Consider the following 26,668-nt stretch of genomic DNA (forward strand, 5'->3'; position numbering starts at 1 on the left):
TTCATCCACCTTGAATTAAACTTACCCAGCCAGGCAGTCACAGACAGAACTGCGCAACTGTGGTCTTGCCCTACAAGGGCAAATCCTTCCCCAAAAACTTTACTAACGGCTAGGCTGGGAATTTGCAGGTTCTCCAAAACAGAGACTGAAAACTCATAAGTGAATGAATCACACCTGCTCAGTCCCTTCTTTCAACGTTGCCAAGCAGCTTTTTCCCCTCTTCAATTAGGCAGGAGTGGTAAGGGATGACTTGGAATTGTTCCTTCCCTATTTTTTTTCTTCTGTATGGAAACTTGAGCAGTTAGGCACAAGAGTTGTCTTATTAACAGCTGCGATTAGTGTGAGGATTAAATGAGATACCACATGCCAATTATCTTATATAGTACCTGGCACGTGATAGAAGTTCAGATGGACAGGACAGGAATCAAAATCCAGCATTACTCATTAGCCGTGCGGTTTTGTGTCTGGAATTTGTGGATTCTTGGTCTCACTGACTTCAAGAATGAAACCGCGGACCCCCGCGATGAGTGTTTCAGTTCTTAAAGGTGGCGTGTCTGGAGTTTGTTCCTTCTGGTGTTCGGATGTGTTCGGAGTTTCTTCCTTCTGGTGGGTCCGTGGTCTCGCTGGCTCAGGAGTGAAGCTCCAGGCCTTCCCGGTGAGTGTTACAGCTCATAAAGGCAGTGTGGACCCAAACAGTGAGCAGTTGCAAAACTCACCAAAAAGAGCCAAGGAGCAAGTAACAAAGATTCCACAGCCTGGAAAAGGACTAGAACCGGTTGCCACTGCACTCTTGGGCAGCCTGCTTTTATTCTCTTATCTGGCCCCACCCACATCCTGCTGATTGGTCCATTTTACAGAGAGCCGATTGGTCTGTTTTACAGAGAGCTGATTGGTCCATTTTGACAGGGTGCTGATTGGTGCGTTTACAATCCCTGAGCTAGACACAAAAGTTCTCCATCTCCCCACTAGATTAGCTAGATACAGAGTGTCCATTGGTGTATTTACAAACCCTGAGCTAGATGCAGAGTGCTGATTGGTGCATTCACAATCCCTTAGCTAGACATAAAGATTCTCCAAGTCCCCACCAGACTCAGGAGCCCAGCTGGCTTCACCGGGTGGATCCCGCACCGGGCTGCAGGTGGAGCTGCCTGCTAGTTCTGCCCCGTGCGCCTGCGCTCCTCAGCCCTTGGGCGGTCGATGGGACTGGGCGCCGTGGAGCAGAGCTGCGCTCCTCCGGGAGGCTCGGGCTGCGCAGGAGCCCATGGCGGTTGCAGGGGAGGCTCAGGCATGGCGGGCTGCAGGTCCCAAGCCCTGCCCCGCGAGGAGGCAGCTAAGGCCTGGCGAGAAATCAAGCACAGCAGCTGCTGGCCCAGGTGCTAAGCCCCTCACTGCCCGGAGCTTGCGGGCCGGCCAGCAGCTCCCAGTGCGGAGCCCGCCGAGCCCACACCCACCGGGAACGCGCGCTGGCCCGCAAGCGCCGCGCGCAGCCCCGGTTCCCGCCCGCGCTTCTCCCTCCACACCTCCCCGCAAGCGGAGGGAGCCGGCTCTGGCCTCGGCCATCCCAGGAAGGGGCTCCCAGAGTGCAGCGGCAGGCTGAAGGGCTCCTCAAGCACGGACAGAGTGGGCGCCAAGGCCGAGGAGGCACCGAGAGTGAGCGAGGGCTGCAAGGGCTGCCGGCATGCTGTCACCTCTCAGTTTTAGGTAATTTACCCAACCTTTCTGAACTTCCCTTGTTTGATCTTTAAAATTAAGGTAATAACAATTAGCTTGCACAGTTGTAAAAATTAGAGAAAATATCTGTGAAGGGCCTGGTGCGTAGTAGGCACTTAGTAAATTGCAACTATTATCATCATGATGCAGTTGTATAAATTGATTTGTAGATTGTGTCTTGCATTTTTTTTTTTCCTATAGCAGATTGACATAGCTTTGGCTTGTATGGCTTGGCCGCCACAGTGCTCACATTTATCAATGGGAATAGTCAAGGGTTGAATTGGTATAAGTCTAGCTGAGAAGCAAGTCCAGGACCCAAGGCAAGCATTCTGGGAATGTAAGAATTTCTGTGGCTCATCCATAGAGCAGTAAACCTACATGTAAATATTTTAGAGGTGACTGAAGTTTGAAACGTCCTTTTGTAATAGAAGTATATTTTTGAAGATTAAAAAAGTGTTTTGCAAAGAACATTTTTTTCCCATATGGAACTAATTTTTTGGTAGGAAATTAGACTTGTAGAGACAAGGTTTTCATGCCTTTCATTCTTTTCAGGCTTACAAAGTATTTCCTATCTGGAACTCCAGTTCTTGGCCAATTTAATGTTGCTGACAATTGTATTTGGTAGGATAATTTCAGTTTCACCTAGGTTCAGAGAATAATTGCCAATATATTTCAGAAAGACTCTCTTAAAATATTAAGTTTTTCCCTAGAGGGCAATCTGGTACAATGAAATCTTGAAATATTATTTGCCACCATTTTAGACCTTCCAGTTTGGTGAACTTATTACTGTCATACTTCATTACTGTGTATTTTTGGTGTATCTTTCACATCAAAACCACCATTCAAAACATTTTGTGATTTAAAAGTACGAAGTCTTAAAAAAGAACATAGCACTTCTTCTTATCAGAAATCCAGCACAGATGAGAAGATTTATTGTCTGATAGTCAAGATTGGATTATCCAGTTGTTTGTGAGAAACCAGTGGATTTGATCAGTGAGGGTACTGATGTGGCAGAGAGAATGGAAAATGTTGGTTTTGGGTTTTTGACTTTTTTTTTGGGGGGGAGGATGTCTCTAAAACATTGTTTTCTTAACAAATTAATTCTAATGGAAAGGTAGTAATCATTTGGGTTTAACCACTAAAACAAACAAGTTGCTTTCCCAGAGTTGACACAGACACTCAATAGGTGAGTGAATGGGCTCTGGCCTTGAAGCTGTGTCCCCACCCAAATCTTATCTTGAATTGTAGTTTCCATAATCCCCACATGTCCTGGGAAGGACCTGGTGGGAGGTAAGTGAATCATGGGGGCAGTTACCCCCATGCTGTTCTCATGATAGCGAGTGGGTTATCATGAGATCTGATGGTTTTATAAGGGGCTTTTCCCCGCTTTGCTCAGCACTTCTGCTTCCTGCTGCCCTGTGAAGAAGGTGCCTTTCTTCCCCGTTGCCTTCCACCATGATTGTAAGGTTCCTGAGGCCTTCCTAGCCATGCGGAACTGTGAGTCAATTAAACTTCTTCATAAGTTACCCAATCTCAGGTATTTCTCCATAGCAGCATGAGAACGGACTAATACGTATTGCTCATAAGAGGGACTGAGTGAGAGTAACCCAGCTACACTACTGTATAAACAAGCCAGAGCTTAAGGGATATTGTTGAGATCATTAATATCATTTAGGTACATGAAGTACAGTGACCCACTTTTTACCTTCCAGAACTGGGCAGAATAAAGATAGAAATAAAGTATTCTTTTAAACTGTCTCTGTTAGTTGTTGCCTGATAGACTTGAAGTCAATGTTGGACCCATAAACCTCAACAAATATTCAAAGGGAAATTCCAAAATAGTTGTTTAAAGTGGCTAAGTTTTCACCCCAGTGTAGAGAACAAAATAGTCTGTATGTACTGTGACTGTGTCAAGAAAATATTTGAGGTGGCATTATCAAGCAATTTAGATGTGGTCTTTGATGATCCAGAAACAAAAAACCACCAGAGAAGTGAATCTGTTATCCCAAAGGTCAGGGCCATCAGCCCCAATAGCTGAAAAAAGGAAATAATGCAAAGAGCTTCTGGTCCTAGGGCTGATAAAATGGGACGAAAGGACATCCCCAGGAAGCCACTCTCCTGTATTCTTGGCTCAGAGGCGGCTGGCAACACCAAGCGAGTTACATATTTACTCCATTCACAAATGTGCAAGTAAATTGAGGCCAATTTGTGTTAGGATTAAATTTATTCCAAAGAGGTGCTCACTTGAGTGGTCCTAGCAAGCCAGCCATTTTTAGTTACTTCAGCTCTATGGGTAAGTTTAGGAATACCAAACTAACAAATTAAGAAGGAAAAAAAGGAAAAGGAAAACATATTATAAAAATCTAAAATCTCCATGGACTTATGAGCAATTTCTGTTCTTCTGAAATGTATTGCTTTTCATTTCTCCAGATTTGATGTTTAAATGATAGCTGACAATTCCTGTTTGGGAAAACTCATGCACAGATAGTTATTACCCTGTAAGAAGAGAGGTGAGCGTATTCTGAAATGTTCATCATGTGCCATAGCTCAAAAAACATATGGTACACAGCCCCAATAAAAATGAGATGCAGAAATTGAAATGGGCGGGTGCTTCTGGTTTTTGTTTGTTAACTGCAACTATGTAGGTCTAAACTTCATGGTTTTGTAGGTGAGTTACTGATACAGTGGTTAGCCATGCCAGTGTCTTGGGGACAAGCCTTATGGATCCCGGTATTGCAGAAAAACCAGGCTCAGTGCAGTTGTTACATTTCACAGGACACACTTTTACCTGTGATGTAGCCAGGTTTTTAGTTACAGGCTCCATCATAACAGGGCTGTGTTGTGTTTTGTACAGTTCAATAAATCAATTTGAACAGATACATCTCTTGTTGGAGAGAACTTAGGTACTTTTTTTTTTTTAATGAGGAAGCAAGCAGGAAGGATTTGAATACAAATTGAAGTATATTATTATGTGTCTTAGAGATGATATGATTGCAAAAAAACAGGAATCTTCACAAGTTAAGCCTAGTAAAGGAGAATGCATTTTAGAGTAAAGGAAGTCTCATGGAACCCCATCTCATGGGGAATTGGAAATTGTCAGGCAGCTAGCTCGTCTTTCCATCTCTTGCTCTCTGTAGCAACGCAATCTGTCATCTCTGCTTCTTTCTGCACAGTGGCTCAGTCCTGCATTCTACAAAATGGCTTCCTCTGCCTGGCTCTTAATTTCTACTTCCCCACACCTCCAGCTCAGCTGTAGCTTTAGGTTGTTTTTGCACCTATTCTGGCCCCAAATGTTTTTGATCTAATGCTTTCAGTGCCCAATAACTTCTGACCTATTTAGTCTTTGTTTCTCTTTGTTCAGATTTTCAAGAGAATTGGATTGGCTTTTGCCAGTCAACAGTGGATTCACTCCCAGCATGTGTGTCCCCTTAGGCAGTGTTTGGGGGAAAAAGGGTTAACAAAAAATGTACAGCTGTGAGCAATGTAGTTTAAACTAAAAAGTTAGTTGGATACTGTGAAATGACTAATGTAACAAATACAGCCATTATTGTAATGATAATGATGACAACAATGACTATAGTAATTAAATTACTATGGTAATTTAGTATGGTAATTAAAACAGCTACATTTATGGAGCTCTTTATAAGCTTATTATATAGACTTATTTAATCTTCACAACAACCCTAAGGAGTAGGTATTATTACTGTCCCAGTTTGTACTGATGGGAAAATTTAGGCACAAAGAAGTGACTTATCCAAGGTCATATGGCCATTAAGTGGTTGAACAAGCCTCAAACCCAGACAGTCTGACACTAGAATTATGATGCTCTACTAATGATTCTGACACTGTTACAATGAATTTGTGAAGTGTGGGGCTGCAAGATGGCTTCTTTGTGAAGAAAAAGGAAAATTCATTTAAACCAGCAAAACCTGTATGATACATACTAGATATATATATTTAGTCCTTCCAATATCCTTTACACAGGGAGAAAGGGATTAGGATCTCAAGAAATATTTGTGTCTCTATGTGGGTGGAAAGAGAAGAATTACTCTCTTAACTGAGTTATTCTAGTACTTTTAGATAAATGAAATAACCTTTAAATATTTGTGATCAGAGCATTACCCATTTGTCTCTTTGCCTTCATATTTATTTGAATTCGAATTAAATAGGCCTTTTAGCAACTATCGAGAATAAGATCTGGCACTTTGGAGTGGAAGCCAAAGCTGGTATGTATGTGATGTTACTGCCCTCTTCCCAAGCCACCATTTTATTGCTCTTCTGGGAATCCAGTTAAATTACAGCTGCTGATATATTGTGGACTGAGGATCTAAATTCAGGCTTTGACCAAGTCAAGGGCTGGTTTCTTTGGGCAATATTTCACTTCCTGTTTTATCTGTGCTGTCACCTAAATTTAGCACTTAGACTATACTCCCTGATGTCTGCAGAAGTTTTAAATTATTTTCCAGTGATGCATACCGTGTCTATGCAGAGTTGCGTGTGACAGATTTGCAGTAAAATCCTGGAGCTCTCCAACTCCTTTTTAAATGAATTAGATCAGTAGCTCTCACAGATTTGACTTTGGAATGGGTTGTAAGGTGATGTGTTTCCTGCAAAATGGATTGAGTTCTCTTTGGTTTTTTTTTTTTTTTTTTTTTTCCCTCTGCTGTGCATTTTACCATTTGGTGGACTAATCAGTTTCTTAAAAGCAAAAGATGGATGCTGTCTTCTAAACCATGGGAGGTGTCAAATGCCTGCTGCATTAAGACCCTTTCCCCTACTTGCAGGAATGATAGCTATGGGCAGAACTGTAATAGTGTTCTAAATTGAGAAATCTTGAATAAGACATAAATCTAAATTCCACAGCTTTCTTTTTTAATGTGGGCTTCAACAAGCGTCAGCTGTAATTGGTAGAACAGCCTGACCTATTAATTCATAGATAAAAATGATTCAATTAAAGAGAAATACAAATATTGAAGGTAATGTAAAACCAAATGAAGCACATCACAGAATTTATGTGCAAATAAATTAACTTGAATAAAAATTCTCCAGTACATACAAGGTCCATATGCTGTCTTGGTAATGCTGTAATTAAGTCAGAGAGTCATGTCATACTGGCCTTTTCCATCTGCTCTGTGATCTGTTAAGGGACCCATTCAAACAGAATGACAGCTGACCTCAAAATGATACACTCTACTACTGCCCATTTTAACAGGGCTGTTGGTTGTGCACATTTTGTCTTCATTTATACTGGGCTACGAGTGTTTTTCCATTAAATCAAGTAAATTGGAGCATGTGGTTTTCTATTAAATAGGTTTATTTAAACCAATATTTTCTGAATAAACTTTTTTTTTATTTTTCAGAAGCAATTGATTGTATTGGAGAAATTTTTGTTTTGTTTTGTTCTAAATTCAAGTGGTGTTAGAAAGAAACAGTGATTAAGAATAGCAAAATAAAGGCACTCTTCTCTTTTTCCTTCTAATTCTTGTGATTCGATCAAAGCAAAGTGGTTAATTCTTGGAGCCTCAGGATGTTGTGTATGTAATTGACACAAAAGATGTGTAAAAGAGGAGCCAATATTTATAATACTAATTGATTTAATTTATTTTACTTCCCTTGTGTATGCCTTACTGTCATTCTTGCCATTATCTTAATGTTCTTGTTTCCAATAGCACTCAGAAAAGTCATTTTAAAGGCAGGGGATCTGGAGCACAGATGTGTCAGGTGGAAAGGCTCTCATCCACAGAGACATTCAAATTGGCTAAAGGAAACCCCACTGAATAGTGCAGCTGAAGATCCAGCATTTGTCCATCTGTTTATATCCAGGTAACCTTGTGACAGTCTATTTAATTTCTGGTCCCTGGAGTGTCTCTATTTCAACAGTACATGCATATTTCTTTTATTAGAACTGCAGAAGGGGAAAATTGGTAACTCTTGGAACCAGGATGACCTTTAGAAGACTACATTTTTGTTTTGTTTTGAACAAATAACACAAGTTCTACAAGAGGGTTTCCTTTAGTCAAACACTCAACTTCTTAGAGGGAATTTTAAATGTCTCCTATTTGGCCTTGGAGGAAAAAAGGAAGAAAGAAAGAAATTATACTTGCAATACAAAAGAGAGTGCTTAGAAAATGGGTTTAAAATATATTACAATTTAAAAACTTTTTAAAGTAAAACCCAAGCCATACCAGAGACAGACAGTGTCCATAGAGTGACCAAGACTGACCCACATAAGAGGCTGAAGAATTACAAAAGATGATCATCAGGCAGATGCCCATTGCTCTCTGGGGAATCTTGACCTTGACATGTTGGTTTCTGAATTAATTCAGAGAACCTAATTTGCCAATGTGGAAAAGTCACATAATACATGGTATCTTATTTATAAATAAAAATCCAGATGGAATTTCTTAGTAAAATGTATTTAGGTAAGTCTACAAGGGACAAGGACCATATTCTTTTACTTACGCAGTCTAGAAACATTTGCTGAGCATCTAATATGTCCCTGGCATTATTTTAGCTTCAATGATGTGTTAGTGAACAAAATGAAGTCTGTGCTCTCATAAAGCTAACATTACAGCGCGGGGGTTGTGGGAAGGCAGACAGTAGGCAAACCTGTTATCTGTTCTGTACAGGGCCCAGGACCCATTAATTAGCCTTGCATCTGGATGTTGGTTCAAAGATAAATATTTATGAGGCTTTCCTGAAATTGTAAACTTTATACCCAAGAGCATCCTGATGAGCTAAAATGAAATTGACCATATATGCTCATTTCAATGAAATAATGTTTGAAAAATTTCCTTTCATTTTGCCCAAGTCCATATAGTACTTTATTGTAGTGTGGTGAAAAGGATATAGGATTAGATTCTTCCAAGAAACTTTTACCTGAGGTATTTATATCCCAGTGGATAGAAACAATGATGCCTAATTAAAATACAAAGATAGAAAAAAGGGGCAGAGCCAGAGAAGGAAAAATAGGGAGTAGGGGTGGAGGTAGGGTTAGGAAAACTTTATTCCTGCAATATTCCTTAAATATATAAGAATTTATTTTCATATCAGGTCAATATCCTAGTAGCTTAGTTTAGTAGGTGAGAGCCCCACGTTAGGATGGCATCATAGTTAAAGATTCAGTCCTTATTTGAACCAGTTAACTTAAATCTATCCCATCCCTTTACCCCAACCGGTCATGATACGAATATCAGCCACAAATCACAAGCAGGTGCACATTTTCCACACTACTGGAAAAAAAGAATGAATCACACACATCTTCTTTCTGTATGATCAGTGAGGCATGAGAATAATTGGTAGATTGATGATCCGAGATGTAGTTGGTGAGTTAGAACCATGAATTCTGCCAGACCTTTGGAACAAAGCATATTAAATAGGACTTTTTTTTTGTGGGTGCCAATGGCAGTGGTAACATGGGAGAGGATTATTTAAAATTGTGTTTAAATATTCAAAGCTGTATGTGCTGGGTATATAAGTGAACTAGTATTTCTCTTCCCTTAAGTAACCTTGAGATAGGACTACATTTATCAACGTTCTCTTTTTATCTCCCTCTGCAGTCTTCCTTCAAAACCTACAGGCTTTTAAACAAAGACCCTCCATGACTCTTATCAACATATCTGTTCCTGGGCCTCTCCCAAAATGATTTAGAGATAAATTGCCTCAAACCTGGCTTGGTGTAGTGCTATAATCCATTATGGTTCCTTTTGGAGGTAGCAAATTCTCATCAACTTCACTCTTATTAATCACCTATCTAAATGTAGCATCATCAGAACAATTTCAGAGGTTTTTAAGGCACAACCTTGACTTCCTGTCATTTGTAAATTGGCTTATAACAGTCCTGGCACTCTGCTAAAGTGCTTAACTGGTCATTATTCCTCCTTGTACTACATAGCCTTTATGCTGCCAATAGCCCATCTCGCCTTTCTAATGTCCCATCATATTACCTTTAAAACAGTAATTTTGTTTTTTTGAACTTTGTGGTGGGGGGGTAGAGTAGGTCATAGGCTATTTTTGAGAATCTAGAGAAAACAGAAATCTCTACACAGGAGAAAATATACATGAACATATGGTTTTGTGTATACTTTCAAGGGATTTATAAACTTGTGAAGCCCATCCATAGACCTCAGATTACAAAGTCATGGCGTCAAGATTATATGATTTGCAAACATATTTAATTGAAGTAAACCCCATATATGCCTATTTATAGGCTCATAAATATTATGACATTTTTATTTTTATTTTTCCATCTAAACTTCGTTGCCTCTCTCCTCCACTCAGGGTCAGATTTGCATTGTGGTCTGCCAGCTTTTCTAGTCTTCTTTGACTCCCTCTTCATTTTCTATTACAGGAATTTCCCTTAGTGACATTCTTGCATGTTCAATCCTTTCTTGGCATTTGTTTCTCAGAGGTCCTAGACTAACACATTCTTCTACTACTTCTATAAAAAGATACTATCATATTATAATATTTTTAGGACTATTAAGAGAAGGTGTCTATTTCTGCTTTTTCCATTTCTTTGAATTTCACTTTAAATTTTTTTCACCTGCTTTGAAAAACGTGATTGTTCATTAAGTTAGCCACGGTGACAAGTGTATAAAATTTGAATAAAATGTTCCTGGTATGTTTTTATGATTCCCAAATGCATTTTCTTTCTCCTTTCTTTCCCTCCTTTCTTTTCTTTCTTTCCTTCCTTGCTTCATTTCCTTTCAATTTTATTTAAAGATTTTTTAAATGTACCTTACACCTTACACAACCATACATTTATCTAAGGATAGTCTGAAATTCTTGGTTCCAATGACATTTCATTTGTGTATGGTACTTTCTTTAAGCTGCTTGTTGTTGATTTCCAGGCACTTAAAAAAGAGAATACTGTTTGTTAAGTTCCAATATATTTCTGTGTTAAAGGTACAATGGTTAATGTTATCATTTCCATGAGTGAAAGGGGTTGTCTGTTTTATTTTCTACCATATATATTCCCAGAACTTAGCACAGTGCCTGGCAGAAAAAAAGTGCTCAATAAATATGTTGAACATATAATAAGGCATTAGAGCTTATACCTTGAAAAAAGCATGTTTTAAAAAGTCATTTAATTATCCTAATCCCACAAGCTTCTTAAAAATGTTCATCCATTTTACCCAAAGTCACGTGCTAACTCTTTACTAATTCTGTCTAAATGGCTATTGCAATGACAGGTATCCCGGGGAAGGAAGGCCAGTCAAAATAACAAAACATTTTTAAAAGAATGAAACTGTATTTCATTCAAGCACAGAAATTTTAACTAAACTAATAAAAATTGTTTCAATAGAAGTTCTCTGATTATGTTTAAGAAATAGGTAATAATTTATTACTTTTTTCTCAGTTGATATTTACAAAATACAGTTGACCCTTGAACAATGTGGGTTTTAACTGCATGAGTCCACATATACATGGTTTTTTGTTCAACGAACTCATATCAAAAATACAGTATTCACAGGATGTGAACCCTGTGTATATGGAGAGCCAACTTTTCCTATATGTGGGTTCCACAGAACTGACTATGGAACTCGAGTAGGGTGGGTCCTGGAACCAATCCCCCCGTGTATACTGAGGGAAAACTGTACTTAAAATCAATCCTCTCTGAGAATATAGGCAATAAATAAATAAATATGAAAATAATTCTCTCAAGTATGTTAAAAATAGTCCTAGAAAATAGAATTCCAGAATTAGAAGGGACCGTAGAAACTATGTAGTTCAAGTATAAGAAATTCTTAGACAGTACCCCTTTGTAATGACAGAACATGCTATTTTTGTAGGTAGTCTATCTCATTGCTGAGAAGTTCTTCCTAAACACTGAGGCAAATCCTGGTTGTCTGTAATTTTCCTGTACTTGCTCCTAGTCAAGCCTCTGTAGCCATACACAATCAATGTACTTTCTCTTCCATTTGAAAGTGCTCTATGTATTTGATTATATCAAATGGATGTCACAGATTTGCTATTGATCTATCATGTAACTCTATACCAGTCCATAATACCTGGTGTCTGGGAAATTTCAAGTAAGGAATCAGTTGGAAAAAGCCATTTGGAGAATAAAGAGTACATCCACAGCTTTCTCTCTGATCTGCCCTCTCTCTAGGAAATCACCTCCCATGACTCGTTGCTCATGAGGATGTGGATATGAAATCATGCTAGCAAACATCCCGGCATAATTGACACTGGCTATTCCCTATGTAGTAATTTGTTTAGTATATTCCTTTTTTCCTCCTACATATATTGGAAAGCAAACTTTAACAAGGTTCCTTTCTGAATTGTTATAAGTTCCAAGCTAGTTTCTTTTGTTAAGGATTAAATAAAATTTCCATTCAGCTATTTGCTAAAGAGGTGAAATTATGTTTTTAGTGATTGGAGTATAACAGGTGAATCAAGGTGAATTAATATGCCATTGAAATTAGTTGCGAAAACCATTCTCTTTATCTTAGTTCTCATTATAGATGTGTAGGCCAGCAAGGTTTGTGTCATAATGTAGGCATCAACTGTATTATTTTCTGTGAATGCCAACAAAACATTTCTTTAGTAACAAATATAATCAGGCAACATACCAGATATTCATTATTCTTCCCAAGTTGATTGGGCATTGCTTCCAGTTTCTGCCAGAAGAGCATCACCACATATTACACAAGAAGCATAGCCCTCCACTCTATAACCTTTGATATTTTGCCCAGAAATGTTGAGAGTTGGAAATCAATTACAATATAGCAAAAATGTATGAGCATCAGCTAAAGCTTCATCTTTGCTTCCTTTTTTCTCTCTGAAAAATTGAGTCTGGTGATTCTTCAGTTTTTACATGTGTGCTATAGAGACTCCTAAAAGAGCAAGCAAGGAAAGGAATTTAATTGCTAAATGCACTTGAGTAGATCTCAGATAAGAACAGATAATCTTTGAAGTTATAAAGCAGCAAGAAACCAATAACTTTTTTTTCTAACCAATGGTTTTGATATTTGGAAGACTGACAGGCTTAGAGACACTTTTTTATTCCAGCAAAAGAATAAATGTATTGCCAACTACCTCCCCAAGGCTGTCAACCAAGTATTTGTTCAATATATTTATCATGGTTTATTATTTTACTTTATGTGTAGGTATCTGCATTATGTTCTGAATAAGTCATGTGACTGAGGACCATCAGTGGCTAGTTTGAGCATGAGTGTAAGTTGTATGTGGTAGTTTTGTAGGATAACACATTTTTAGGATTGGAAGAAACAGAACTTTTCAGTTTCCAACTATATTAGACTAGGAAAATTATACACTTAAAGGAACAAACTGGCTTGTCCAAATTCACATGGCTGGTTCATAGGAAACATAGTGGTAGAACTCTTTATGTGACTCTAGTTAGAAGTCCTTATCCAAAAATAATGGAAAAGACTACCAAAATAATTTCTTCAGGTTTTTATACCAAATCTGAACCTTGCCAAATAAGTTGTATTAAACTAAAATTTATTGTATGTAGGCCATTCTTTAATACCTTTAACAGTATTTCACAAGGAAAATGCAAACAAACTAAAATGCTTCAGTTTGGAAGAGACAGATAAATGAAAACATTTTTATTGAGAATTTTAAAATAGGTAAGCAAAAACTGCAAATAGAAAACAGCCAGAGTATACATACATATTCAGTTTAATCTCCTAGACTTCATTCCATTTAGAAATGTGGGAAATTTTATAATACATATAATACTCAGAGATATTTTTGTGAGAATGCATTGTGATTTGGTGTGTATGCTTATAACTAAATTATAATAATCCAAAGGAGTCTGCTATCTATCTCTAATTCCTTCTGCTTAAGTAACATGTACCATCCCTTAAGCGGTGGCTAAGGAAAGGACCTGACAGAACTCTTGATCCTCCTTTTTTATGTCCCTGGGCTTCTTCCTGCCAGGTTTTGCTGAAATATCTCCTCTTTGCCTTAAGACCGTTATTGCTCAGCCTTATTTGTTGTTTATTTTTTATGTGTTTGCCCCAAAATTGGTCTGTGTTATGACGTTTTTTCATTCTTTCCCTTCCTATTATATTGCCCTTTACTACCCTCCTACATCAGAACCACTTGCCTTCCACTACTTTGAAACAATATTAACAACATGATGTGTATATCTACACAACTTTCTATATGCATAAGCATACACAGGAAATTTTGTTTGTTTTACCCAAGTGAAATTATGCTATGTACACTTCTCTGCACTCTCACTTAATGGTACATTTTGGAAATTCCTTCAAGTCATTTGGTATGATACATATAACTCATTATATTAAAAAATGTATAGTGTCGTGAGCTCTGGGTATATCACAATTTATTCAGCCATTTCCCTGGTGTTTACTGACTCCATACATTTGATAATGTTATTGACCCACCGTGTTCTTTCTTTTTCTTCTGATTCTATATAGTTTATGCTCTGACTAACTCACTACTTCTAGCTCTTGCTTCTAGTTTTCCTTGCATTGCCCTCTAGTGATTTCTTATATTTAGGCCTTAGTTCTATGAATGAATTGTAAGCTTCTTGAAAACATACATGTTTTATATCTAATATTAGCCATAGTACAAAACAAAATGTGTTCACAAAGTAAGAGTGTTAGATTGATAAATTGGCCATGGTGGAGTAGAAGTTTTAGAGCTGTGAATCTAGACTAGGGAAGAATAGAAGAATCTCAGAGCCTTAATTAACTTTTCTATTGTGTTGTTATTTCTGCCAAACATCTAAATTTTTTCCAAATCCAACTGAGAATATATCTCTTCTATGAAGATATTTAATTCTGTGAAGTTTTAGTCTCTAATAACTTATGTTGTCTTAGTCCATTGCTGCTGCTATAACAAGATACCTTAGACTGGGTAATTTATAAACAAGAGAAACTTGTTTCTCACAATTCCAGTCTCAGAATTCCAGAGGCTGAGAAGTCCAAAATCAAGGCTGCCAGAAGATTCCAGGTCTGGTGAGGGCTTGCTCTCAGCCTCATAGAGGGCAACTTCTTGCTGAATCTTCATATGTCAGGAGGTGAAAAAAGGGACAAACTTGCTACCTCAAATACTTTTATAAGGGCACTAATCTCATTCATGATGGCAGAGCCCTCATAGCCTAATCACCTTCCAAAGGCAATACTTCTTAATACCATCACCTTGGGGTTTAAGTTCCAACATGTAAATTTTGAAGGGACATATACATTCAAACCATAGCATATGGCACCCTCTCAGATCATTGATTTTTGTCTCATCCCCCTGCTGACTCTTAGGCAACATGGTTGATTTATTGGCAGAATAGAAAGACTGCAGGGGTTTTTAGATCGGGGATCATTCCTAATCTCAGGTAACTCTGCAACTGCTGCTAAGATCTGGAGCCAGGAGGTATCTCAGATGATATATCATCTAATTTATATATTGAAGATGGCTGGGATTAAATAATTCCTTAGTATGCAGCCCAATACCACAAGCCTATTGTGAAATAGGTGATCCTTCTTGATCTTTTTTTGGTATAGATGCCCTCACCATCCACCAAAGCCAAGTTCATTAAAGCTTGGGCAACTCTTCTGCTTAGAACCCTTCAGTGGTTCTCCAAAACATCCAGATTAAAGTGCAAGTTGATTAATATTGAAAACAAGACTCCCACATCATCTTTTCTCATCCCACCTATATATTCAGCTTAATCTTTCAACACTTCTGTTGCTGCTGCTGGTGCTAATAATGATGATAATTCTGATGATAACAGCTAATGTTTTACTGAGTGTTTTCTGTATACTAGAAACATGTATTCTGTATTTGAATCTTCACAAAACCCCTATAAGGCAGGTACTTTTGTTATGCCCATTTTACAAATGGATAAATCAAGCTTCAAACAAGTTATGTAACATGATGTCACAAGGCTATTGAGAGAACTAGGAATGTTTGACTAAAAAATCCATGTTCTTAACCACTATTCCAGTGCTCCTCAAATATTGTGCACAGTAATCCCATTGACTGCTTTTAGAAAAACATGATTTTCAGACCTCACTCAAGAGATTTTGATTCAGTAGATCAAGATTTAGGGCCAAGTAATATGTGCATTTACTTAGCACCTCCAGGTGATTCTGATGTATTACCGCCAACCATTTGAGAAGTACTATTCTGTACCAATGCCTCTCGAATTTTAATATGTATATGAATCAAATCACTTGGTGACCTTATTATCCTGCTGATGCTGAATCAGTAGAATTAGGGTAGGGCCTGATTTTCTGCATTTCTAACAAGCTTCCATCCAGGAGGATGCAAATATTATTGGTCCACAGATTACACTTGAGGTAGAAGTCCTACACTACATGCCTTAGTGATAAAGTGTAAGTTTAGCGTAAGAATGAGGTATATTTCAGTTAAGTAGTGTGTTATACAAATAGATATATCCCTAAAAAACTCAGACACAAATCTTTTCTGTCACTTGAATTCCATTTTCATATTGACTTTCAGGATCATTTCAGAGTTACTACCATTATTTATTTTTAGTAGATCTCTAGTAGCCTACCACTTCAACTTTGTTTGTCAGTCAAGTACTTAGTAAGTGATGACCTCTTACACAAACACTCAAGTACCCTAGAAGAGCTTACTAGAAACAGAAAGCCTGTCATGAGTCCTCTAATAAAGTGGATATTCTTTTTGTTATATAAATACAAAATTTGAAAAAGAGGAAAAGCAAATGTTAGATTTCTAGATCTGAAAAGGACCAGAGAAACAATTTCATTCAAATCGAATTTTACAGGTAAGAAAAGGGAGGCAAGAATGGGAAGGTAGTGTAACTAAATTTACACAGGGGATTAGTGGCAGAGCTGGAACTCAAATTCTAGTCTTGTTGGAGTTTTTATTTATTTGTTCTTGTTGGTTGGTTGGTTGTGTTTTGAAAGCATATCCTTAATTCCATCTTAGCTTCAGTGTTGGAGATCTGTACTTCTAAGCTGTATTTAAGGGGAAAGGGCAACAATTACAGCTGTTTTTCCTAAGTAAATAGGACTCTATATCAGGGTTAGCAAACTTTTTTTTTTTTTTTCAATATTTTTTTCTTTTATTATTATTATTATTATTATTATACTTTAGGTTTTATGGTACATGTGTGCAATGTGCAGGTAAGTTACATATGTATACATGTGCCATGCTGGTGCGCTGCACCCACCAACTCGTCATCTAGCATTAGGTATATCTCCCAATGCTATCCCTCCCCCCTCCCCCCACCCCACAACAGTCCCCAGAGTGTGATGTTCCCCTTCCTGTGTCCATGTGTTCTCATTGTTCAATTCCCACCTATGAGTGAGAATATGTGGTGTTTGGTTTTTTGTTCTTGCGATAGTTTACTGAGAATGATGATTTCCAATTTCATCCATGTCCCTACAAAGGACGTGAACTCATCATTTTTTATGGCTGCATAGTATTCTATGGTGTATATGTGCCACATTTTCTTAATCCAGTCTATCATTGTTGGACATTTGGGTTGGTTCCAAGTCTTTGCTATTGTGAATAATGCCGCAATAAACATACGTGTGCATGTGTCTTTATAGCAGCCTGATTTATAGTCCTTTGGGTATATACCCAGTAATGGGATGGCTGGGTCGAATGGAATTTCTAGTTCTAGATCCCTGAGGAATCGCCACACTGAATTCCACAAGGGTTGAACTAGTTTACAGTCCCACCAACAGTATAAAAGTGTTCCTATTTCTCCACATCCTCTCCAGCACCTGTTGTTTCCTGACTTTTTAATGATTGCCATTCTAACTGGTGTGAGATGGTATCTCATTGTGGTTTTGATTTGCATTTCTCTGATGGCCAGTGATGGTGAGCATTTTTTCATGTGTTTTTTGGCTGCATAAATGTCTTCTTTTGAGAAGTGTCTGTTCATGTCCTTCGCCCACTTTTTGATGGGGTTGTTTGTTTTTTTCTTGTAAATTTGTTGGAGTTCATTGTAGATTCTGGATATTAGCCCTTTGTCAGATGAGTAGGTTGCGAAAATTTTCTCCCATTTTGTAGGTTGCCTGTTCACTCTGATGGTAGTTTCTTTTGCTGTGCAGAAGCTCTTGAGTTTAATTAGATCCCATTTGTCAATTTTGGCTTTTGTTGCCATCGCTTTTGGTGTTTTAGACATGAAGTCCTTGCCCATGCCTATGTCCTGAATGGTAATGCCTAGGTTTTCTTCTAGGGTTTTTATGGTTTTAGGTCTAACATGTAAGTCTTTAATCCATCTTGAATTGATTTTTGTATAAGGTGTAAGGAAGGGATCCAGTTTCAGCTTTCTACATATGGCTAGCCAGTTTTCCCAGCACCATTTATTAAATAGGGAATCCTTTCCCCATTTCTTGTTTTTGTCAGGTTTGTCAAAGATCAGATACTTGTAGATATGTGGCATTATTTCTGACGGCTCTGTTCTGTTCCATTGATCTATATCTCTGTTTTGGTACCAGTACCATGCTGTTTTGGTTACTGTAGCCTTGTAGTATAGTTTGAAGTCAGGTAGTGTGATGCCTCCAGCTTTGTTCTTTTGGCTTAGGATTGACTTGGCGATGCGGGCTCTTTTTTGGTTCCATATGAACTTTAAAGTAGTTTTTTCCAATTCTGTGAAGAAAGTCATTGGTAGCTTGATGGGGATGGCATTGAATCTGTAAATTACCTTGGGAAGGATGGCCATTTTCATGATATTGATTCTTCCTACCCATGAGCATGGAATGTTCTTCCATTTGTTTGTATCCTCTTTTATTTCCTTGAGCAGTGGTTTGTAGTTCTCCTTGAAGAGGTCTTTCACATCCCTTGTAAGTTGGATTCCTAGGTATTTTATTCTCTTTGAAGCAATTGTGAATGGGAGTTCACTCATGATTTGGCTCTCTGTTTGTCTGTTATTGATGTATAAGAATGCTTGTGATTTTTGCACATTGATTTTGCATCCTGAGACTTTGCTGAAGTTGCTTATCAGCTTAAGGAGATTTTGGGCTGAGACAATGGGGTTTTCTAGATATACTATCATGTCATCTGCAAACAGGGACAATTTGACTTCCTCTTTTCCTAATTGAATACCCTTGATTTCCTTCTCCTGCCTAATTGCCCTGGCCAGAACTTCCAACACTATGTTGAATAGAAGTGGTGAGAGAGGGCATCCCTGTCTTGTGCCAGTTTTCAAAGGGAATGCTTCCAGTTTTTGCCCATTCAGTATGATATTGGCTGTGGGTTTGTCATAAATAGCTCTTATTATTTTGAGATACGTCCCATCAATTCCTAATTTATTGAGAGTTTTTAGCATGAAGGTTGTTGAATTTTGTCAAAGGCCTTTTCTGCATCTATTGAGATAATCATGTGATTTTTGTCTTTGGTTCTGTTTATATGCTGGATTACATTTATTGATTTGTGTATACTGAACCAGCCTTGCATCCCAGGGATGAAGCCCACTTGATCATGGTGGATAAGCTTTTTGATGTGCTGCTGGATTCTGTTTGCCAGTATTTTATTGAGGATTTTTGCATCAATGTTCATCAAGGATATTGGTCTAAAATTCTCTTTTTTTGTTGTGTCTCTGCCCGGCTTTGGTATCAGGATGATGCTGGCCTCATAAAATGAGTTAGGGAGGATTCCCTCTTTTTCTATTGATTGGAATAGTTTCAGAAGGAATGGTACCAGCTCCTCCTTGTACCTCTGGTAGAATTCGGCTGTGAATCCATCTGGACCTGGACTTTTTTTGGTTGGTAAGCTATTGATTATTGCCACAATTTCAGCTCCTGTTATTGGTCTATTCAGAGATTGAACTTCTTCCTGGTTTAGTCTTGGGAGGGTGTATGTGTTGAGGAATTTATCCATTTCTTCTAGATTTTCTAGTTTATTTGCATAGAGGTGTTTGTAATATTCTCTGATGGTAGTTTGTATTTCTGTGGGATCGGTGGTGATATCCCCTTTATCATTTTTTATTGCATCTATTTGATTCTTCTCTCTTTTTTTCTTTATTAATCTTGCTAGCGGTCTATCAATTTTGTTGATCCTTTCAAAAAACCAGCTCCTGGATTCATTGATTTTTTGAAGGGTTTTTTGTGTCTCTATTTCCTTCAGTTCTGCTCTGATTTTAGTTATTTCTTGCCTTCTGCTAGCTTTTGAATGTGTTTGCTCTTGCTTTTCTAGTTCTTTTAATTGTGATGTTAGGGTGTCAATTTTGGATCTTTCCTGCTTTCTCTTGTGGGCATTTAGTGCTATAAATTTCCCTCTACACACTGCTTTGAATGCATCCCAGAGATTCTGGTATGTTGTGTCTTGGTTCTCATTGGTTTCAAAGAACATCTTTATTTCTGCCTTCATTTCGTTATGTACCCAGTAGTCATTCAGGAGCAGGTTGTTCAGTTTCCATGTAGTTGAGCGGTTTTGAGTGAGATTCTTAATCCTGAGTTCTAGCTTGATTGCACTGTGATCTGAGAGACAGTTTGTTATAATTTCTGTTCTTTTACATTTATTGAGGAGAGCTTTACTTCCAAGTATGTGGTCAATTTTGGAATAGGTGTGGTGTGGTGCTGAAAAAAATGTATATTCTGTTGATTTGGGGTGGAGAGTTCTGTAGATGTCTATTAGGTCCACTTGGTGCAGAGCTGAGTTCAATTCCTGGGTATCCTTGTTGACTTTCTGTCTCGTTGATCTGTCTAATGTTGACAGTGGGGTGTTAAAGTCTCCCATTATTAATGTGTGGGAGTCTAAGTCTCTTTGTAGGTCACTCAGGACTTGCTTTATGAATCTGGGTGCTCCTGTATTGGGTGCATATATATTTAGGATAGTTAGCTCTTCTTGTTGAATTAATCCCTTTACCATTATGTAATGGCCTTCTTTGTCTCTTTTGATCTTTGTTGGTTTAAAGTCTGTTTTATCAGAGACTAGGATTGCAACCCCTGCCTTTTTTTGTTTTCCATTTGCTTGGTAGATCTTCCTCCATCCTTTTATTTTGAGCCTATGTGTGTCTCTGCACGTGAGATGGGTTTCCTGAATACAGCACACTGATGGGTCTTGAGTCTTTATCCAATTTGCCAGTCTGTGTCTTTTAATTGGAGCATTTAGTCCATTTACATTTAAAGTTAATATTGTTATGTGTGAATCTGATCCTGTCATTATGATGTTAGCTGGATATTTTGCTCGTTAGTTGATGCAGTCTCTTCCTAGTCTCGATGTTCTTTACATTTCGGTATGATTTTGCAGTGGCTGGTACCAGTTGTGCCTTTCCATGTTTAGCGCTTCCTTCAGGAGCTCTTTTAGGGCAGGCCTGGTGGTGACAAAATCTCTCAGCATTTGCTTGTCTGTAAAGTATTTTATTTCTCCTTCACTTATGAAGCTTAGTTTGGCAGGATATGAAATTCTGGGTTGAAAATTCTTTTCTTTAAGAATGTTGAATATTGGCCCCCACTCTCTTCTGGCTAGTAGGGTTTCTGCCGAGAGATCCGCTGTTAGTCTGATGGGCTTCCCTTTGATGGTAACCCAACCTTTCTCTCTGGCTGCCCTTAACATTTTTTCCTTAATTTCAACTTTGGTGAATCTGACAATTATGTGTCTTGGAGTTGCTCTTCTCGAGGAGTATCTTTGTGGCGTTCTCTGTATTTCCTGAATCTGAATGTTGGCCTGCCTTGCTAGATTGGGGAAGTTCTCCTGGATAATATCCTGCAGAGTGTTTTCCAACTTGTTTCCATTCTCCCCGTCACTTTCAGGTACACCAATCAGACGTAGATTTGGTCTTTTCACATAGTCCCACATTTCTTGGAGGCTTTGCTCGTTTCTTTTTATTCTTTTTTCTCTAAACTTCCCTTCTCGCTTCATTTCATTCATTTCATCTTCCAGGGCTGATACCCTTTCTTCCATTTGATCGCATCGGCTCCTGAGGCTTCTGCATTCTTCACGTAGTTCTCGAGCCTTGGTTTTCAGCTCCATCAGCTCCTTTAAGCACTTCTCTGTATTGGTTATTCTAGTTATACATTCTTCTAAATTTTTTTCAAAGTTTTCAACTTCTTTGCTTTTGGTTTGAATATCCTCCCGTAGCTCGGAGTAATTTGATCGTCTGAAGCCTTCTTCTCTCAGCTCGTCAAAGTCATTCTCCGTCCAGCTTTGTTCCGTTGCTGGTGAGGAACTGCGTTCCTTTGGAGGAGGAGAGGTACTCTGGTTTTTAGAGTTTCCAGTTTTTCTGCTCTGTTTTTTCCCCATCTTTGTGGTTTTATCTACTTTTGGTCTTTGATGATGGTGATGTACAGATGGGTTTTTGGTGTGGATGTCCTTTCTGTTAGTTTTCCTTCTAACAGACAGAACCCTCAGCTGCAGGTCTGTTGGAGTACCTGGCCGGCTGTGTGAGGTGTCAGTCTGCCCCCTGCTGGGGGGTGCCTCCCAGTTAGGCTGCTCGGGGGTCAGGGGTCAGGGACCCACTTGAGGAGGCAGTCAGCCCGTTCTCAGATCTCCAGCTGCGTGCTGGGAGAACCACTGCTCTCCTCACAGCTGTCAGACACGGACATTTAAGTCTGCAGAGGTTACTGCTGTCTTTTTGTTTGTCTGTGTCCTGCCCCCAGAGGTGGAGCCTACAGAGGCAGGCAGGCCTCTTTGAGCTGTGGTGGGCTCCACCCAGTTCAAGCTTCCTGGCTGCTTTGTTTACCTAAGCGAGCCTGGGCAATGGCGGGCGCCCCTCCCCCAGCCTCGCTGCCGACTTGCTGTTTGATCTCAGACTGCTGTGCTAGCAATCGGCGAGACTCCGTGGGCGTAGGACCCTCTGAGCCAGGTGTGGGCTATACTCTCCTGGGGCACCGTTTCCTAAGCCCGTAGGAAAAGCACAGTATTCGGGTGGGAGTGGCCCGATTTTCCAGGTGCCGTCTGTCACCCCTGGAAGGGGAACTCCCTGACCCCTTGCGCTTCCCGAGTGAGGCAATGCCTCGCCCCTGCTTCGGCTGGCGCACGGTGCGCTCACCCACTGACCTGCGCCCACTGTCTGGCACTCCCTAGTGAGATGAACACGGTACCTCAGATGGAAATGCAGAAATCACCGGTCTTCTGCGTCGCTCACGCTGGGAGCTGTAGACCGGAGCTGTTCCTATTCGGCCATCTTGGCTCCTCCCCCCGCAAACTTTTTATTTTCTGTAAAAGGCCAGATAGTAAACAGTTTAGACCTTGTGAGCTGTAAGGTCTTTGTCACAAGTGCTCAATTGCTGTCATAGTATAGAAACAGCCATATATAATTATATATAATAATTTATAAACAAATGAGGGTGGTTGTGGACACTGAATTTAGAATTTCATATAATTTTTACGTCTTGAAATATTATTATTTTCACTTTTTAAAAACCATTTCAACCTGTAAATTTTTTTTTTTTTCTCATAGGCCAATACAGAAAACAGGCAGCAGACTGGATTTGGTTCAATGGCCATAATTTGCTGACACCTCCTGTAAATTAGTTTAATTCTTGCTAATATAATTTATCCTCAAGTTGAGCAGGTAGTTCTTGAACATTACGTAGAAAACAAGTTAGCCATTCAAAGTTCACTGGTAGGATTAGTGGCATTGCATGAATTTTGTTTACTGGAAAAATGTAACAGTCAGAGGTACACATTAGCTTATGAGTCGGGATATCTGCTTTGCTGAATTATTTCTAATCTCCAGAGAGGAAAAGCAAAGCCCAAGGGGTAGGCATATCATAGAACAATTTGTTTCATGATAGCCATAGTAGTCTTTTTGACTAAAAGGGCATTGAAATTCTTTTAAAGCCTTCTATGAATTGGCTGCCATGCTCTGTGTTACTCTCTGGTGGGTATAGGAAATTTGCTGAAGTCTTAATGTGTCCTATTCCTTTAATTCGTGGCAGGGAGGCAGGAAAATGAAAATAGTTTGAAAGCAACTGAAGTATAGATGGCACTTGGTCAAATACCAAAGGTTTCAGTGAAAGTCGTCTTGGTTCATTGTCAGATCATCCCAAAGAATCAAGGAAAAAAAAAAAAGAAAACGTCATATTAGCATAGTTGTTTTGCAAATGTCGGCTTTAACAATGCTCAGGTGACAAAGTTGATGCTGTACCACATATTTATTTATTTTAATTAAAAAAAGAAACACAGTTGGAAATTCAACCAGAATGTTGTCAAATGCCATGAGCCTTTTTAAGTTGTATTGAAAATGGTGGTTAAGCTGCTTCCTCTCAAAAAGGTTCATTTAAGATAATTTCAGCATTTAAAAGGAGGTGAGGATCCTTATAATAATAGTGATCAAACTTTGAATGCAGAGTTCTTTCAAAAAATAGGTTTTCAGGGGAAAAAAACCACAAGAACAAATTTAACCATTCCAGTATGATATTTTCACAGACTGCCCAGCCTTTGGATAACCACCTGCAACAGAAAGATAGCTAAGAAAAGAGGACAATGTGCCTGGATGGTTTCCCACCCTATTTCCTTTCCAAAACAAATGACTTCCCTTATATAAAGTTATCCTATAAGAGAACCAAGGAAAATATTCTTGCTAGGGATGTATATGAAATAAATAATTAAAATCTGAGTCTATTTACAAGAAGAGATTATGTTGTTTCTTCTATTCTTTATATTGTGATTAAAGTAGAAGACATTTTTGGGCAAACTTACTAGGGGGAGAAGTATACAATTTGAAGTTTCTTGGTTTCTCAAAGATGGAACTTAATTGATATCGATATGAGAAAAAGCAAAAAATAGAAAGTGCCGTTCTGAACAGAAGAAACTTGAATTAGCTGAAAGTGTGATATGTGTAGCGTTCCTTACAGTGTTGAAATGTATTCAATAAAAATGTTTCTATGAAGTAACATCACTTTCCCTATTTCACTGGCAACAGTTGAGATTCAGAATCACCACCGTTGTTTCTTTTATAGCATCCACTGGTAAATCTGATAATATCTATAACTGTCTAAAAATTATACCAAAATGTTGAAGTGGAGATGATAGATTTCATTTTTCTCAGTTAACACATTATGAGAAATATTCTGTGTAAATATAAACTCTGAATAAAATTCTTTTTTCTCTACTGATTTTCATAATTTTAGAGAGATATGTAACATTATTTTTATTGATTTTTAATAGACTATGGTTGATAGCACCTTAGCATTGTTTCTTTTCCCTCTTCATTTCTAATTTTTGTCAAATGGCACATTATAAGCAGATAAATGTACTTGCAACTTAAGGAAATTCAACTTTAATATTTTCCGTATGGTAAAAATAATTTTTATATAAATAACCGCTTCAATTTATCTGTTCTTAATTTTAGCATTTAAGTAACGCATCTAATGTGTGTGTGTGCACACATGCACACACCCCAAATGTCTTTAAAATGAATTTGCTCACAGAACCAACAATAACAATAATTACAAATATTATAATATTTTTGTTTTAGTTCAGGCTGCTATAACAAAATACCTTAGACTGGGTAATTAATAAACAACAGAAATTTATTGCTTATACTTCTGGAGGTTGGGAAGTCCAAGGTCAAGGCACCAGCAGATTTGGTGTCTGGTGAGGACCTGTTCCTCATATATGGGGACTTCTATGTGTCCTTGCCTGGCAGGAGGGGCAAACAAACTCCCTCAGGCCTCTTGTATGTGGTAACTAATCTCATTCATGAAGAATTTACCCTCATGACCTAATCACCTCCCAAAGATTCCACCTCTTAACACCATCTACTTTAGGAATTAGGTTTCAACATATGAATTTTGAGGGGACACCAGTAGTCGGACCATAGCATTTTTATAGTATACCATCACAGAAAGACCTGCAGATATTTTCTTATCAGAAAATAAGACATTCTATCACTTTTCTGTTTCAGTAAGATACATTATAGCTTTGTGTTTGTAAAATTCTTTCTAATCTCAGACTGCATTTTATATCTATTTTCTGTTTGACCTCTTCAGCTTTTGTGATTTCTGATGCCACAGATTGCTTTTATTAACTTTAAACATTTACTTGTGATGCCAGAACAATTCAAAATTGATTTAGTCATATTAGTTAATTATCTGATCAATTCAGTGAGCAAATTCAATTCAACCTCTTTTTTGATAGAATTAGCCAATGGTTTAAATGAAATTTCTTATCAAATGAATAAAAGTTGTAGGACCAGTAGTCATGTAGACACAGCCATACTATGAGCTTTGTTCCCTACCCCATGTTATTGAACTATTGTAATATGTTGCACATTCATTCATTCAACAAATATTTACTCATTGCCAATTATGAGTTGAGCACTGTGCTAAGTTCTACAGATATAGTAAGTATCTCTCTCTTTAGTATGTTTACACACAGAATTATTCAAGAGTAGTCGCTTAGTTTTTCCTACTCTATCAACATTGTGGTTTTAATAGCCATGTAGGGTTCATTTAGTTCAGGTACTTAATACTACTGTCTACAGGAGCCAGATATCTGAGGGTGAGGAGAGACTTTATGAACAATAAAAAGTAGATGATTATGGAGGCCCAAACTCTATAATAAGGACTATATACATTTTACAAAGCCTATACAATGAATTCTAATATCAGCTTCCATTTGTTCTTCAGAAAGGAGCTAGTACTAGTCCTGGCCAATTATGGATCTTCTTGTGTGTGCCTTATGTTTGTACCTAATCTCAGAGTCTGATCTCTGCCTTTTTCTTTTCTTGTAAGATCCTTCATTCTATAACTTAATCATTGGCCCATAACTCCAGAAATTACTGTGAAATTGCTGTATTCCTGCATCTCCAACTAGAGTTTGCTATTTCTGTGGTCTCACTACATGGATCAAAGTTGTTCTGACGGTGATGACCAAGATGACAAAGGAGTGCTACTTTGGAAAAGCCATATCTTACTTGGATTCAGAGCTAAAAAAAAAAAAAGAAAAAAAAGATGCCCACTTGCAACATTGTTATTTGTCCATCCCATCTTCTGAGTAATACACTTAAACATATTCAGGTAATAGTAGTTACTATTTAATATATTTAATACATATGCATTGCCAAACCTTGTGG

The 26,668-nt window shown here is 38.2% G+C and overlaps 1 protein-coding gene across 1 annotated transcript in view; it reads left to right on the top strand.

Annotated features, from left to right (window-relative positions):
* The first annotated feature begins 1,197 nt into the window (after window positions 1–1,197).
* IL1RAPL2 (interleukin 1 receptor accessory protein like 2) overlaps window positions 1,198–26,668 on the top strand; it is a 662,085-nt gene continuing 636,614 nt past the window's right edge. The window contains exons 1-2 of the mRNA XM_063660227.1: window positions 1,198–1,267; window positions 1,534–1,701. Of these exons, the coding sequence (XP_063516297.1) occupies window positions 1,198–1,267; window positions 1,534–1,701 (238 nt within the window). The remainder of the gene's footprint in view (window positions 1,268–1,533; window positions 1,702–26,668) is intronic.

The sequence above is a fragment of the Pongo pygmaeus genome, chromosome X, assembly GCF_028885625.2.
Source record: "Pongo pygmaeus isolate AG05252 chromosome X, NHGRI_mPonPyg2-v2.0_pri, whole genome shotgun sequence".
In the NCBI taxonomy this organism is placed as follows: domain Eukaryota; kingdom Metazoa; phylum Chordata; class Mammalia; order Primates; family Hominidae; genus Pongo; species Pongo pygmaeus.